The sequence below is a fragment of the Oncorhynchus mykiss genome, chromosome 12, assembly GCF_057628025.1.
Source record: "Oncorhynchus mykiss isolate SJ-2025 chromosome 12, ASM5762802v1, whole genome shotgun sequence".
Lineage (NCBI taxonomy): Eukaryota > Metazoa > Chordata > Actinopteri > Salmoniformes > Salmonidae > Oncorhynchus > Oncorhynchus mykiss.
The window spans coordinates 15,768,103-15,785,172 of NC_143033.1; the positions used below are offsets into that span (position 1 = coordinate 15,768,103).

At 43.5% G+C, this 17,070-nt stretch overlaps 1 protein-coding gene across 3 annotated transcripts in view; it reads left to right on the forward strand.

Annotated features, from left to right (window-relative positions):
- Nucleotides 1–17,070, forward strand: part of LOC110536794 (band 4.1-like protein 4) — a 117,383-nt gene continuing 100,313 nt past the window's right edge. The window contains exons 1-2 of one of the 3 annotated variants that reach the window (XM_036936998.2): nucleotides 1–440; nucleotides 623–907. In XM_036936998.2, coding sequence (XP_036792893.2) covers nucleotides 809–907 — 99 coding nt within the window. In that variant the 5' untranslated portion in view covers nucleotides 1–440; nucleotides 623–808. The remainder of the gene's footprint in view (nucleotides 441–622; nucleotides 908–17,070) is intronic. The other 2 variants (XM_036936999.2, XM_090191780.1) reach the window with 2 other exon arrangements.

Consider the following 17,070-nt stretch of genomic DNA (forward strand, 5'->3'; position numbering starts at 1 on the left):
ATTTATGTCGGGGAGCTTTGTCTTGAGAAATGGTCACCGCTCCTTAGCAACCGACTGCCTGAAATGCTGAAGAGTGGCGAGTTTTTGGCTCATTTTTCTAAACCGACAAGTGCAGGTTACGCCTCTACCTTCACGTTTAGTATTGCTGGATATAAACCAAATTAAAACGAAAGACTTGGAGATCAAAAGCAGATCACTTTTAAAGGAATTCATATTTTTCTTGGACATCCCTGAACATTGGACCTGGGTGACACTGAAGAGCGCAGAACCCATGTGTTTATTGGATTTACAAGACAAGGAAGGAGCGCTGCGGATTGGATTTACAAGACAAGGAAGAAGCGCTGCGGTTCGGATTAAATTTGAAAGAAGGCTGATTTGTTGAAAGACCGACCTGCAATTCAAAACAAAAGTTTTGGGAATATTTGGGAGAGAGCATAACGGTGTGTAGCCTATTGAGACCCTTACAACTACAATGTTATTATAAGCATTTGTTTACAGTATTGTGACTATTTTATAAAAGCTTCTTTAATCCTTGTTTTAGCAGGTGTAGTTTCGTTACAATGCATTAATGTCAATTGATAATTCAATAATAATTTAAATGGTTGTGTATTTTCTTTTGCAGATCAGTGATAATCACAAAAGGATTGGCGAAGGAGTGGTCTATTGAAGAAAACCCCCTGATGAATTTGACTTTAATTTACTCCCAACATTAGTCCATAATTTCTTATGAACAAACACTCCTTTATCATTGAACTGTCAGAAGTCAGCTAAATTAGTGCTCTTCTTGTATACCCTCAAAAGAAAAGACATGAGTTGCTTCTGCACTGCTCAGGAGGAGTTTTATTGTGAAGTTCTACTGTTGGATGAAACCAAATTGACGTTAACTACTCAACAACAAGGAATAAAGGTAAGAGACGATCCCTTTACACGTCCTCACCTGTCTGTCAGGTGAGGCGGTTGACAGGTAGCCTTGCTTTAATGAGGGGTCTGTCATCACCGTGCGCGCGATGAGGCTTGTCAAGAATCTGTGCTGCTACTTTGACTGATGCATGCGGTTGTTGGAGTCTGTATTTTTGACTCACTTCTACTCAACGTTTGAGATGGCGTTTGAAAGCCCAACGCGGCAGGTTGCCGACCATATAGGCTATGTATGTTGTCTTTTGAGGCGACATTATTACGAAAGAAAGTGTCCTACAGGAGCCATTAAAGTAGCCTGTAGTCTTACTGTAATTTGCTGTGAACTGTCTGACTCTGTGAAACAAAATACAGGACCCAAGGGCTGTAAAGAAACATTACTTGGCTATTGAAGTGGCTTTCATAGTCTCCATTACTTTTTTCTGATTGTGAATTACATCTGAAATGATACCATAGGTGATTTTCATCCTAACAAAAGCATAAGAATGACATCATTGGATGCCTGAAACTGGATGAGAACCAACTAGGGCCAGGTTTCTTGTTTAACTTGGTCATGTGTCTGTACAGTATTTGACTTATAGCAGCCTACTGTACAGGCCACAGTTTCTCAGTACATTAATGCTCCTTTTAATCCTCATAATGTTATATTAACAGATGGTATGTTAATTCCACAAGTCTGCCACCACACACAGTCAAATACTGCATCGAGAAAGAAAAACTCAGAGCATGCCTTACATTTTTTGTCTAAGTGGAAAACAAAGACTTAAATGTATCAATATCAATGTTGTTCTCTGGTTTCTTCACCTTGGAGCTCAGTGTAAACCCAGACTTCATGATGATAGAGACACTGGTGCAATACTGGTGCAACTTAACTTCAGTTTCACAAAAGTCTTTTAGGAGAGCAAACTGTCTGCCATTCTACCAGGGTTCTAAAGGTTAAACAGAACCCCTCTATGACTGCTAATCAAAGACTGTTATGTTGCTATTGGTTTTTATGTTTCATTTTTCTCTTGACTAGAGAATCCCAACTCACATGGCCAGACTGGGAGCATTAGAAGCTACGAATATTGGTTTAGTTTATGGGTCGGCTATAATCTCTGAAGAAACTCAGGTCTGGCTGCATGTCGGAAGGCCTGAGGCAGACAGGGATGTAGTAATGCATGATGACTGCTAGGGCTAAACAGCATCTGGTTGCTTTGCCTCGCCTTGCCCTCTGACACTCTCTTGTCTTGTCTTTACTCTCCATGTGTGTGTTCCACTAGTCCATTGGAGATCAGGTTACTCATCCTCTTTTAATTGTTAATGTGAGAGGCTGAGCATGAGCGGGTGGGCTCATTGGCAGCCATGGTGCAGTATCAGGTCTAATACACAGTATAAGCTGTATATTATGCACTTACAGTGCCTTGCGAAAGTAACTTTGCGACCTTTTGCCACATTTCAGGCTTCAAACATAAAGATATAAAACTGTATTTTTTTGTGAAGAATCAACAACAAGTGGGACACAATCATGAAGTGGAACGACATTTATTGGATATTTCAAATTTTTTTAACAAATCAAAAACTGAAAAATTGGGCGTGCAAAATTATTCAGCCCCCTTAAATTAATACTTTGTAGCGCCACCTTTTGCTGCGATTACAGCTGTAAGTCGCTTGGGGTATGTCTCTATCAGTTTTGCACATCGAGAGACTGACATTTTTTCCCATTCCTCCTTGCAAAACAGCTCGAGCAAGGTGAGGTTGAATGGAGAGCATTTGTGAACAGCAGTTTTCAGTTCTTTCCACAGATTCTCGATTGGATTCAGGTCTGGACTTTGACTTGGCCATTCTAACACCTGGATATGTTTATTTTTGAACCATTCCATTGTAGATTTTGCTTTATGTTTTGGATCATTGTCTTGTTGGAAGACAAATCTCCGTCCCAGTCTCAGGTCTTTTGCAGACTCCATCAGGTTTTCTTCCAGAATGGTCCTGTATTTGGCTCCATCCATCTTCCCATCAATTTTAACCATCTTCCCTGTCCCTGCTGAAGAAAAGCAGGCCCAAACCATGATGCTGCCACCACCATGTTTGACAGTGGAGATGGTGTGAGCTGTGTTGCTTTTACGCCAAACATAACGTTTTGCATTGTTGCCAATTTTGGTTTCATCTGACCAGAGCACCTTCTTCCACATGTTTGGTGTGTCTCCCAGGTGGCTTGTGGCAAACTTTAAACAACACTTTTTATGGATATCTTTAAGAAATGGCTTTCTTCTTGCCACTCTTCCATAAAGGCCAGATTTGTGCAATATACGACTGATTGTTGTCCTATGGACAGAGTCTCCCACCTCAGCTGTAGATCTCTGCAGTTCATCCAGAGTGATCATGGGCCTCTTGGCTGCATCTCTGATCAGTCTTCTCCTTGTATGAGCTGAAAGTTTAGAGGGACGGCCAGGTCTTGGTAGATTTTCAGTGGTCTGATACTCCTTCCATTTCAATACTATCGCTTGCACAGTGCTCCTTGGGATGTTTAAAGCTTGGGAAATCTTTTTGTATCCAAATCCGGCTTTAAACTTCTTCACAACAGTATCTTGGACCTGCCTGGTGTGTTCCTTGTTCTTCATGATGCTCTCTGCGCTTTTAACGGACCTCTGAGACTATCACAGTGCAGGTGCATTTATACGGAGACTTGATTACACACAGGTGGATTGTATTTATCATCATTAGTCATTTAGGTCAACATTGGATCATTCAGAGATCCTCACTGAACTTCTGGAGAGAGTTTGCTGCACTGAAAGTAAAGGGGCTGAATAATTTTGCACGCCCAATTTTTCAGTTTTTGATTTGTTAAAAAAGTTTGAAATATCCAATAAATGTCGTTCCACTTCATGATTGTGTCCCACTTGTTGTTGATTCTTCACAAAAAAAATACAGTTTTATATCTTTATGTTTGAAGCCTGAAATGTGGCAAAAGGTCGCAAAGTTCAAGGGGGCCGGATACTTTCGCAAGGCACTGTATATGTAAGGCAGAGCAATATGTATAGGCTGCATATTCTCTGTGTATGGCTCTGGTGTAAGGCTGTTGTGGGGAGGTTTCGAATGAATGCATTCTCACTGTACTGATTCAGCAGAGTGGGATTATAATCCTGGTTTAGTCAGTGGTTGGATTAGCTCACCGCAGTGGAGTTTACCTCTGGGTTGGTCCCATGGATGTTACTAGCTACATTCAGAGAATAATGTATTGGGCTCTAGGATTCACCAGATCCCAGCATGACAATTTATAAGAACGTTTGAGTTTGTTGGGGGGTGGTTTGTAGTTGGTTCTCACAAACAAGTGACAGACTCTTGAAGTGAAAGTGGATCTAATCCTATTGATACTGCTCTCTGTTGCTGTCGAAGATTAGCTTAACGTTCAGCAGTGTGGCGTGACATATTTCCCTGGCCCCTGCACCTAGTGACACTACTGCTACTGAAAACCACATGAATGAGAGACCAGACAGAGACAATGAACTGGTTTGAGTTAAAAGGCTTTGGGCCAAAAGAAAGAGATGGAATGCGGGGCTGAACAAAGTGTGCATTCGGGTAACACATTTTTTTTCCCGGAGCGTCGATCATAGAGTGAGGCACTCGGTCTGTCAGTCAGATTTCTTATTTTTCTCTTCCTCTCAGACAACCAGCCCAACTAACTAACTAACCAATCAAACAACCAACATGCTGGTTAGTTGACCTCCACACGCATGTCCCAAAAAGTGTTGAACACACGCGTGTCCCCAAGGGGTTGACCTCCACACGGGTGTCCCCAAGGGGTTGACCTCCACACGCGTGTCCCCAAGGGGTTGCGCAACACCACTCCAGCTTTCATGCTGGTGTCCTGACACCCACCTCGAGACCTTCATCTATGCCTTTTATTTTATGCTTTTTATTTTATTTTAGACTTGAAAGGGTTCAAAATATGAACAGAAGTTAGGTCCTTGATTTACTGCTGGTGCTGTGCAATGATAGATTGATATTATTCATTATTTCATATGTTTGTCAAAGCTTTTATGCTTGGCTGCTGGGAACACATACAGTCAGAGTCTGAGGTGAGCTGAGATAAACCCAGAGTCTGTGCCGTAGCTGTATTGCAGTGAGCAGCACTGAGCCTCTTACACAAAGGCTCCATTGATTATGGCCCGTGGACTGTGTTCGATTTAGTGAGGTACAGATCTGCTCACGTGTTGCTACCACATAAAACCAGTGCAGAACAATCGCAAAGACAGCGGCCGCTGACCCTCAAGACCCATCTGTTTTCTGTGGCCTTGGATAGAGAGGCACTGGCCTCTTAGCTTTCTGGATAATAATTAACGAAAACAATGCTGCTTTTTGGGAGCAGCTAGCCGCAGCTGCTTCCTTCCTTGTCGTCATGTCTTTGTTCTCCAACTTCCACTAAATACAATGAGCATGGTGTTTTTTTGTACGACGGGTCACCTCCTAAGGCTGTCACAAAGAATAGGCATCATTTCATGCCGGTGTCAGGAGAGCAGGGCTCTACAGTGTGACCATTTTACTCGCATATGTGTCTAACTGTTTTGCTGTGCGACCTGGAATTATAATTTAGGAGCACCAGTGCACCCAGATCATAATGGTTGCAATGATTACTTCACTGTACTGCAGCTCCTGAGTGCCATGGAGAATACACTGAGTGCAGATTCATGACTGTTTCACCATTACTATAAAGAAAACGGCTTGTTACTTCAAATATTTGTAATTGTGCTCCTACATTTTTCAACTTGTGCTCCTTGTAAAAAAGGTCACCGCAGAGCCCTGTACAGGAGAGGCAGACTGCGTACACCAGGAGAATGATGCATGTGTGGGACAGACATTCATAGGCTTGGCTTAAGGCAAAGTTTTGACATTTTGTAATTAGGAATACATACAAATTCCTGCGTGTGCGTAATCTGTCACTTCCATTGTGTCTTTAGAGATCTAGATTGGTATTTGGGACTTAGGGAAGTTAAACAAAATACAATTTGAATCATGTTATTTAGAAATAAATAAATAATCATTTAGACATAAAATAATAGTTTTTGACAGTTTTCAAAATACATTTCTCGCATTAATATCCTCAGACATTAGATTGATATGTAAAATCAGTGAATTCCTAAAAGTGAAAGTCAAGAGCTGGTTGCTATGGAAGCTCATTACTTTCTAATGCACCTGATGGCTACTGGAGGATCATGTGGGATCTGCTGCTGATACGTCACCAGAGGGAAAGTAAACAAATACCTCCCTGTTCAATCATTAGTGCCGTGCTCTGTTTTACTCCAATTTGACTCAGGGCTGTTTTTGTGTGGTGAAGAGACATTCCCATTTCACTCTTTGAAAGCGTGAAGAATTTCTGCATGATGTGGATGCACTCTACCCCAGACTGTGTGAAATGTGTGTTTGTTTTTTCCGTAGACACAATCGGTATGTCTTTAGGTAGGAAAATGATAACTAACACATTTACATGTTAGTTATTTTGCAGATGCTGTTAGTCAGAGCGACAGTTACAGTTGGTGCATTCATCCTTAGATAGCTAGATGAGACAACATCATATCTCAGTTGTAGTGATATTTTTATCCCCTCTATAGAAGTTATTAGCAAAGTCAGTGCTAGTACTGCAAGGTTATTATTATCTATTTTTACATTTAATTTGGGGGGGAGATAAGACTTAGATGTCTTATTTAAGATACTCTTTAAGAGGTAGGGCTCTGTAGTCAAGCACCATGTTCTTCAAGCTTCGACGGGAAGCCAGTGGAGTGTACGGAAGAGCGAGGTGACATAGGAGAACTTGGGAAGGTTGAGATGACACAGCTCACTTCCATCACATAGGGTATATTTACTGTACCAGGTGGGCGGAAAATGCCCAAAACTTGTTCCTCTGTTAGCTGACATCGCACAACAACAAACAACAAATGCTCAGAGGCACAACAGTACTGGAAAACTACTAAAATGATGTGTGTTGGTGCCATATCTCTGTCTGTCTCTCGCACGCGCGCTCTCTCTCACACTGTCTCTCGCTTTCTCTGTCTCGCTCTGTCTCTCACTGTCTCTCTCTCTCTCTCTCTCTCGCTCTGTCTCTCTCTCGCTCTGTCTCTCTCTCTCTCTCGCTCGCTCTCTCTCTCTCTCGCTCTGTCTCTCTCTCGCTCTCTCTCTCTCTCGCTTTGTCTCTCGCTCTGTCTCTCTCTCGCTCTGTCTCTCTCTCGCTCTGTCTCTCTCTGTCTCACACTGCCTCTCGCTTTCTCTCTCTCGCTCTGTCTGTCTCTCTCTCTGTCTCTCTCTCTCGCTCTGTCTCTCTCTCTCTCTCTCGCTCTGTCTCTCTCTCTCTCTCTCTCGCTCTGTCTCTCTCTCTCGCTCTCTCTCGCTCTGTCTCTCTCTCGCTCTGTCTCTCTCTCGCTCTGTCTCTCTCTCGCTCTGTCTCTCTCTCGCTCTGTCTCTCTCTCGCTCTGTCTCTCTCTCTCTTGCTCTGTCTCTCGCTCTGTCTCTCTCTCTCACTCTGTCTCTCTCGCTCTCTCTCTCGCTCTCTCTCTCTCTCGCTCTCTCTCTCGCTCTGTCTCTCGCTCTGTCTCTCTCTCTCTGTCTCTCGCTCTGTCTCTCGCTCTGTGTCTCTCTCTCTCTTGGAGACAAACACAGACGACCCCGGGCTTGTCTTCTCAGTAGGCTAGAGCACTGGGGAGATAAATACACACGGACTCCATCTGGATCAAAGAGGGAGTGGCAGACGAACACCCCACATCTGTGGTGTATGTAAACGCACGGACACAAACTCACAAACACACACATATGTTTGTGACAAGATCAAACACTGTGTGTATGTAAGGGAGAGAGGACATAAGTCCCAGGAGAGAACATTAAACTTTATAGCAGTATATTAGCCTGAGTTCTCTTATAGAACCTGTCCTGCCTCATACTGTATCTACCTGTTGGTCAGGCAGACCAGGTAGCAGCTCATTATGTAATTGGGACTGAGTATTGATCCACATATTAGCTCCTAGTGCTGGTGTTACTAAACACACACACACTCACAGCCTCTGGTGTGAATTATTTACTAACATGTTCCTGTTAATGGCGCAGGGAGCAATAATAGTCTAATTTGGGATGCTCAGATTCTCAACTCTGGGACTGGCATGTAAGTGTGGATCTAATAAATGGAAGTGATCTGTTTATTGATTCAGTAGGATACTCTCACTGTTGTCCTCTCAGATTTGAGATGACCCATTGTAGGCCTGATGAAAAACCACCCACATAATCAGATTATGTTAAGTGGTTGACGTGGAAAAAACCCCAACAACATTCAATGGAGTCTTTGAAGACAGAGTTCAAGAATGTGAATGTTCAAAAGCCAGGGTGAGGGTACAGCCTTCTAGGTTAGTCTTTGAGGTTGACAGTGTGTGGCGGTGTTAGCTTATTATTAGCACATAACTAATGAAATAGATATAATAACTACTTAGCAACAGCTGCAGTGTCTACTTACCTTCAACTGCTGTCGGCACAGGTTTAAAGTGATAATTAACAATGGTAGATTTTGGGCCCTGGATGACTAGATCTGTGTGTGCGCGCCCACACTCACACATACAAACACACACATACAAACACACATTCGCATGTATCTTTAGTTTAATTATCACAAGCCCTCCTATATATCTATTTTTGAAAGGAGCCAAACAAAACTAGATTGAGTTTTTGATTTGCAAGGCTTGCTTGTCACAATCGCAAACCATTCCTTTCTCATTATAACAGGTAAACGGCACGCTGTGCTAAATTAGGATTGCGGTAAATACAAATTCTAATTTTTAAGTAGCAGACAGTGGTGTAATCTGATCTCTCACCCTGATATGTCACCAGTCGATAAACAAGTGTGAGCAACAGATAGCGACAGGGCAGGGGAGGGGAGCTGTAGTGGGTAGAACCAGAAGTACTGAGGTGTGAGTGAGCACCTCCTTGCTCAGTCAGCCAAACAGGAGGGTGTGAGCTGAGGGGAGAAAGAGAGAGGGAAGATTTAGTGGGATTTCAGGGGGACTGGAGAAGAACAGTGCGATAAACTCTGCATGGCTGCCTGTCTTTAGTCACCCTGAGCAGTGTAATCTCTCCTCTGACAGGTCGGGATTAAATCAGATTCAATTGTTGTCATTCACATACCTTATTTAAACACCTACACATGACAGGGTTTTAACTCAGCTTTACAATGGAATTCCATTCTGATTGAGTTATAGCCTTGGGGTTTTTGAGAAGTATTTCATGTGTTATTTGTGAATTTGCAAAATAGGAGGATGTTGTTGATTTCTGCACCACTTGTCCTTTTAGGCATGGATCAGCAAATACCGTTCAAACTCTCGCTCGCTCACACACACACACACACACACACACACACACACACACACACACACACACACACACACACACACACACACGCACACGCACACACACACATTCGCTTGCATCTTTAGTTTAATCATCACAAGCTCTCTGACATATGCTAATTTCTGGCATAAGAAAGAGTGCCCTATCCCTGTGGTTAACTGACAGGTAAAATTATGCTCTAACCCAACTCTGTGAAGTCATCAACACTGTGTTCTAACCCAACTCTGTGATGTCATCAACACTGTGCTCTAACCCAACTCTGCTGATGTCATCAACACTGTGCTCTAACCCAACTCTGCTGATGTCATCAACACTGTGCTCTAACCCAACTCTGCTGAAGTCATCAACACTGTGCTCTAACCCAACTCTGTGAAGTGATCAACACTGTGCTCTAACCCAACTCTGTGATGTCATCAACACTGTGCTCTAACCCAACTCTGTGAAGTCATCAACACTGTGCTCTAACCCAACTCTGTGATGTCATCAACACTGTGCTCTAACCCAACTCTGCTGAAGTCATCAACACTGTGCTCGAACCCAACTCTGCTAATGTCATCAACACTGTGCTCTATCCCAACTCTGCTGAAGTCATCAACACTGTGCTCTAACCCAACTCTGCTGAAGTCATCAACACTGTGCTCTAACCCAACTCTGCTGATGTCATCAACACTGTGCTCTAACCGAACTCTGTGATGTCATCAACACTGTGCTCTAACCCAACTCTGTGAAGTCATCAACACTGTGCTCTAACCCAACTCTGTGAAGTCATCAACACTGTGCTCTAACCCAACTCTGTGAAGTCATCAACACTGTGCTCGAACCCAACTCTGTGAAGTCATCAACACTGTGCTCTAACCCAACTCTGTGAAGTCATCAACACTATGCTCTAACCCAACTCTGTGAAGTCATCAACACTGTGCTCTAACCCAACTCGGTGAAGTCATCAACACTGTGCTCTACCCAACTCTGCTGAAGTCATCAACACTGTGCTCTAACTAAACTCTGCTGATGTCATCAACACTGTGCTCTAACCCAACTCTGCTGAAGTCATCAACACTGTGCTCTAACCCAACTCTGCTGATGTCATCAACACTGTGCTCTAACCTAACTCTGTGAAGTCATCAACACTCTGCTCTAACCCAACTCTGTGAAGTCATCAACACTGTGCTCTAACCCAACTCTGCTGATGTCATCAACACTGTGCTCTAACCCAACTCTGCTGAAGTCATCAACACTGTGCTCTAACCCAACTCTGCTGAAGTCATCAACACTGTGCTCTAACCCAACTCTGCTGAAGTCATCAACACTGTGCTCTAACCCAACTCTGCTGATGTCATCAACACTGTGCTCTAACCCAACTCTGTGAAGTCATCAACACTGTGCTCTAACCCAACTCTGCTGAAGTCAATGACACTGGCCACTTGCTGCAAGTGCTTATTTCTCCTTAGGCAGAGATTGAGATCCTCTGTATTACAAATGGGAGCACTGAGAGTTGCCACATTTTCAGAATGTGATATTAAAACGACAAGCAAAACTAGTGTCAGAAACATTATTAAAGAACTTTCAACATGAATTATTAGTTGTTTGAAAATCAAATTTTTAAACCACTGTACTGCAGACTTCACCCCAGTCAGATAGCTCAGTCTCTCGCTCTCGTTCTCCCCCCCTCTCTCGGTCTCTTTATCTATCTATCTCTCTCTCTCTCTCTCTCTCTCGCTGTCTGTAAGGTTGCAGATAAACTTTCACTTACAGTCTGGCTGTGAGGTCTCATGTTTGTTGCTTCAGATCCAAATACTCACATCTGAGATGTTTTTGGAGCTGAACAGCCTCCTTATCTGTCCTACTGTGCCATGTAATTCACATTACAATACTGTAATTGCTACTAAAGCATCTCAATGATCAATTTCACTTCTTAGCACATACGTATTCCCCAGATCATACAATGGTAATGTCACAGTTGTTATCATGTATTTAGCTTTACTATCTTGCCTGGTGATTAGAGTAGTCGTTATCATCTTCATAATGTAGCCTATATCCATTAAAACTCCATTATGTTGTGTTTTCCTCTGGTCTAGTTTTATATTTGACTTTAGTCTCCTTGGTGACCAGGCAGGACTCAGCATTTAGGACACGGCACGATTGTGTGTGTGTGTGTGTGTGTGTGTGTGTTTTGGAACATTTGAAATCTCAGCGAGCCAAGGTCACTCCTTATCAGGGGTTGGAACCAAAATGATATTCCAATCGTTTAGTTCTGAACCAAACCATTTTTCCCGTTCTGTTTCACTGTTCTGACCAGCAAAATAAAGTTCTGAAAAAAGTACCAGTTAATATAACTTTCCATTCTGTTATTTTTTAAACCTCTGAATTATTATTATTATTATTTTGAACATTTAGCTCAACATTAAATGACTTACCAATCAGTGCGGCTAGACCAGCTTGGTATGGAGTGGGCAAGCTATAGTTGTTTATATCCATTGGACAGACAAGTGTAGTGCACAGAAAGTTTGGAGGAGGATGCTTGCCTTGAAGCGCTGGGCATCTTGTTTTTTATGCATTATCTGAATTAGGCCCACAGAATTATACCTACGGAGGTTATACCCACAATTGGAGTGGGTCCAGGGTGTCTGGGATGATGGTGTTAATGTGAGCCATGACCAGCCTTTCAAAGCAGATGGTCATTTTGGCAGGTTACCTTGGTTTTCTTGGGCGTTCAGGATAATGATAAGGGAAAGATAAACTGAGAGATCACCCAGCCCGGGTGCATATTGAAGACAACCAAAGAGTAGCATAGTCATTTATATACAAACAAACTCAAGCGACTGTTACAAAGGGAGACACCGTCTAGCCTAAAGAATAACGGAACCTTGGACCCAAACATAAAAAACACACAAAGCTGTTGTCTAAACGTATTTTGGTAATATCTTTAACAGTCTCACAAAAACATGCCGAACCTAGAAACCAGTATTATCTGTGGCCAACTCATACCACGGCAACAAAGGCTTGTGTTTACAGCAGGGTAGCCATGGCAATGGAGAGGGGTCTGCTCTGGCATCTGACTGATGGAATGGCACAGGCATAGAATTAGGAATTCGATTATAATACGATCTCTATGGGCAACTGGAGGGTTTCCAATGGCAACTAGACAGGAATAGGAACTAGGAAGGAGGAGGAGGAGGAGGAACTACTAACTGTGTGGCTTCAAGGCAGTTACAGGCAGTAGGCCACTGTTCCAGTCCCAGAGCTACAGCTAGACAGGAGACACCCTGCCAATGAAACATGTTTACATGGTTGAGTAAGTAGTATCCACCATGCTCCAGTCCCTGGAGTAGAGACAGAGACACACTGCCAGCTATAGGGGTGGAGAGGAGACTGCCTGCCAGCTATAGGGGTCGAGAGGAGACAGCCTGCCAGCTATAGGGGTTGAGAGGAGGCCCCCTGCCAGCTATAGGGGTGGAGAGGAGACACCCTGCCAGCTATAGGGGTAAAGAGGAGACACTCTGCCAGCTATAGGGGTAAAGAGGAGACACCTTGCCAGCTATAGGGGTGGAGAGGAGACCACCTGCCAGCTATAGGGGTGGAGAGGAGACATCCTGCCAGCTATAGGGGTGGAGAGGAGACACCCTGCTAGCTATAGGATTGGAGAGGAGACACCCTTCCAGCAATAGGGGTCGAGAGGAGACCGCCTGCCAGCTATAGGGGTCGAGAGGAGACCGCCTGTCAGCTATAGGGGTGGAGAGGAGACACCCTGCCAGCTATAGGAGTCGAGAGGAGACACCCTGCCAGCTATAGGGGTCGAGAGGAGACACCCTTCTAGCTAAGCAATATGTTTTGCTTTAACAGACCCAAATGCTCTCTCTCTCTCTCTCTCTCTCTCTAGCTACTGTCATGGAGTTCACAATATGCCAGGCCTATTATATAGATAATAGAATAAGTAAGAAACAGCCTATAATGATTTAATGCAACAAAATGTTAAATGCTGAGCGTTTTAAGTCCTTTCCAGCCTATTGTGAAGCAAATGCTTCACAATGTATTTCTTTGTAGGCTATAACCTTTATAATTGAAATAATATAGTTTAAATAATACATTTTCGTTCCTTCTTAGGCTCCCTGTCTGGCTCCTAACCTATTTAGAGTGTTTACATGCTGTTTAATATGACATCTAGCCTATTTGAAAGTATGTGCATTTCTTACATTCCCCTTTTCATGTATATTAAAATACTTTTCTTTCAAATCATACTGTTTGGTTTCAATAGTTCAAAACCAAATTTTAGGTCCAGGTAGTCAGAACAATAGATTCCCTCCCAATGGAGTTGATGTGCCTGGACTGAAAGGATTCAGTGGTGCTCATCTAAACCCCCCCATATGCACTGCCATAACTAGTAGCACTCATAACTGCAATATTCTCCGCTTTTCTGAAACATGGCTTTTGGAACAAGATTCCCCCCATGGCTATCCAACTCGATGAATTCTCCATTCACCAAGCAGACAGGACATTGGAGTCAAGGAAAGCGAGAGGGGGAGGGGTTTGCCTCTTCATCAACAGCAAAAAGTGTGATAACTAGTAGAAGTCTCGACCCATTGTTCATAAAAAGGTCTACAGCTGCACCATTGAGAGCATCTTGACTGGCTGAATCACTGCTTGGTATGGCAACTGCACCGCCCTCGATCGCATGGCGCTACACAGGGTGATGCAGACAGCCCAGTACATCACTGGGGCCGAGCTCCCTGCCATCCAGGACCTCTATATCAGGCAGTGTGAAAGGAAGGCCCGGAAAATGGTTAAAAACTCCAGCCACCCAAGCCATAGACTGTTCTCTCTGCTTACGCACGGCTAGCGGTACCGGAGCTACAAGTCTGACACCAACAGCTTCTATCCCCAAGCAATAAGACTGCTAAATGTCTAACAAAATGGCTACATGGACTATTGGCACTGACCCTTCTATTTTATTTGTATTTTTGCGCTGTCTCTATACACACACACACACACACACACACACACACACAATGCACATTCTACACACACACACACTTTGTTTGCTGACACACACATGCAAACACACACAATTATAATATACTCTGCTGCTACTTCTGTTAATCATATATCCTGATGCCTCGTCACCTTACCTCTATAGATATCTAACCCTACCACTCCAGTATCCCTGCACATTGTAAATATGGTACTGGAACTGACCCTGTATAAAGCTTACTTACTTTCTCATTCTCTTCTTATTTCTATTTCTCTTGTGTTTTTGTTCTACTTGAAAAATATATTATAGTACTACTGATATTGATTACTGCATTGTTGGGAAAGAGCAAGAAAGGCATTTCACTGTACTAGTGCACGTGACTGTAACGGTTATCTTCCTGGGAAGGAGAGGAGGACCAAAATGCAGCGTGGTTAGTGTTCAACATCTTTAATATCGACGATAAACGAGAACACTACAAACTACAAAACAACAAAAGTGAAAACCGAAACAGTCCTATCTGGTGCAATGACACAAAGACAGAAGACAATCACCCACAAAATGACCAAAGAACATGGCTGCCTAAATATGGTTCCCAATCAGAGACAACGACAGACAGCTGCCTCTAATTGAGAATCAATCTAGGCAACCATAGACATACAAAACTACCTAGAAAGGAAGCAGCCCCATAAACATACAAAACCCCTAGGCCAGACAAAACACATAAATCCCCCATATCACACCCTGACCTAACCAAAATAATAAAGAAAACAAAGATAACTAAGGCCAGGGCGTGACAGTACCCCCCCCCCCCCCCCCCCCCCCCACCCCAAAGGTGCGTACTCCCGGCCGCACACCTAAATCCATAGGGGAGGGTCTGGGCGTCTGTCCAAGGTGGCGGCTCTGGCGCGGCACGTGGACCCCACTCCACCATAGTCTTTGTCCGCTTTAGTCTCTTTCTAGGAACTGCGACCCTCGCCGCCGACCTAGTATTGGCAACCCTACTAAAGGGCCCCACTCCACTAAACAAACTCCTCCGGACTGAGGGGCAGCTCCGGACTGAGGGGCAGCTATCGGAATATGATGTTTTACGATATATTGATTCTATGAAGAAGAAAAAACGTGTTTTCCCATGGCTCTTTTCCCTCTGCAAAAAGACATGGTGAGCAATATGTTTAGAACAGAACGACCCACAGAAGCAACCAGGGTCAATGCCCTTCTCAAGGGCATGTCGACAGATCTCCAACAAGGTCAAAAACCCGAACCAGCGACCTATCAGCCACCGGCCCAAGCTCCCAACCGCGAGCCCTCCAAGATCACCCTCCACAGTTCCCCGAGTGCTGACCCTCAACCATCCGAGACCCCCCCCCCCCACCGAGAAAAAGAAGATCCGAATAATTTCATTCCCCACCCCCAAGACACCTCCCCAGCCACTGCACCAACAACCAACAAAATTAACGAAAGAGAAAAAAGAGAAAAACAAAGGAAAACAGAAAACAACAATGCAAAAAACAAAAGACATTGGCAAGATTATCAAATTTAGGCATAACATGCCAGCAACAAATGTTAACACTACACATCCAAGTATATCTGACCAAATTATGAAAGACAAGCATTGTAATTTTAAATTCTGTGAAGTTAGTGTGGGAGAGGTGAAAAAAACATTGTCTATTTGGTTTGCACATTTTGGGGAATATTCAGAGGTGGAAACTTTACGTGGGAATTAACGGGAATGTGTGGGAATTAACAGGAATATATGGAAATTAACGGAAATATATGCAAATGAATAGATGTTTTTTTGCATTGGATATATTTACCATATCATATGGAGACAGAAACATAAATATTTGACCTTATCATAAGTAGACATAATTGTAAATTATTAAATCTTTCCAATAGAAATAACAAAAAACGATTTAGTTACGAATTGAACTTTAACTAAATGAGTTGACTCTTCACATGGGATGATTTCTCTGAACAACAAAAGAAAGGGAATATTGAATGATCCCCAATGATCCATCGCATCTCCCAAAAACATTTTCAACATACATCTGTAAAATGATAGTCTAGAAACTAAAGCTTTGGTTGTCTTCCTCTCGGGCTTCCATGTCTTCTCTCTGGACCTCCTCAATGTCCACTTCTTGAACATCACACTCTGAGGACTCATCTTCACTGTGACTTTCCAACCTTGTTGAGGCTGGCTCATTGTCAGGCTCAAAAAGCCTCAAATCTGCCCTGATGGCCACATATTTTTCAACCCTTGTATTGGTCAGCCTGTTGTGTGCTTTGGTGTGTGTGTGTTCCCAAACAAGGACCAGTTGCACTCTGAGGCTGCTGATGTTGGTGGGATGTGGAGGATGATGGAGGCAACATGGGAAAGAGCCTCAGATCCACAAAGTCCCTTCCACCAGGTGGCTGATGAGATTTGTTGGCACGACTGCCATATTGCATCTCCATCCCAAAGCCCTTGCTTGGAAGTGTACTTTGCCATACTGCCAAGAACCTTGTCCTCATCCAGGCCAAGGTGGCGAGACACGGTAGTGATGACACCATAGGCCTTGTTGATCTCTGCACCAGACAGGATGCTCTTGCCAGCATATTTGGGGTCCAACATGTATGCTGCTATGAGTATTGGCTTCAGGCAGAAGTCTTCGTGTTTTTTGATGTATTTCAGAACTGCAGTTTCCTCTGCTTGAAGCAACAGTGAAATGGGCAGGGCAGTACAGATTTATTCTCTTACATCTGCAAGCAGAGTCTGAACATCAGACAGGATGGCATTGTCTCCCTCAATCCATGCAATGGCTACTGCTATAGGTTTCAGGAGTTTCAGGCTG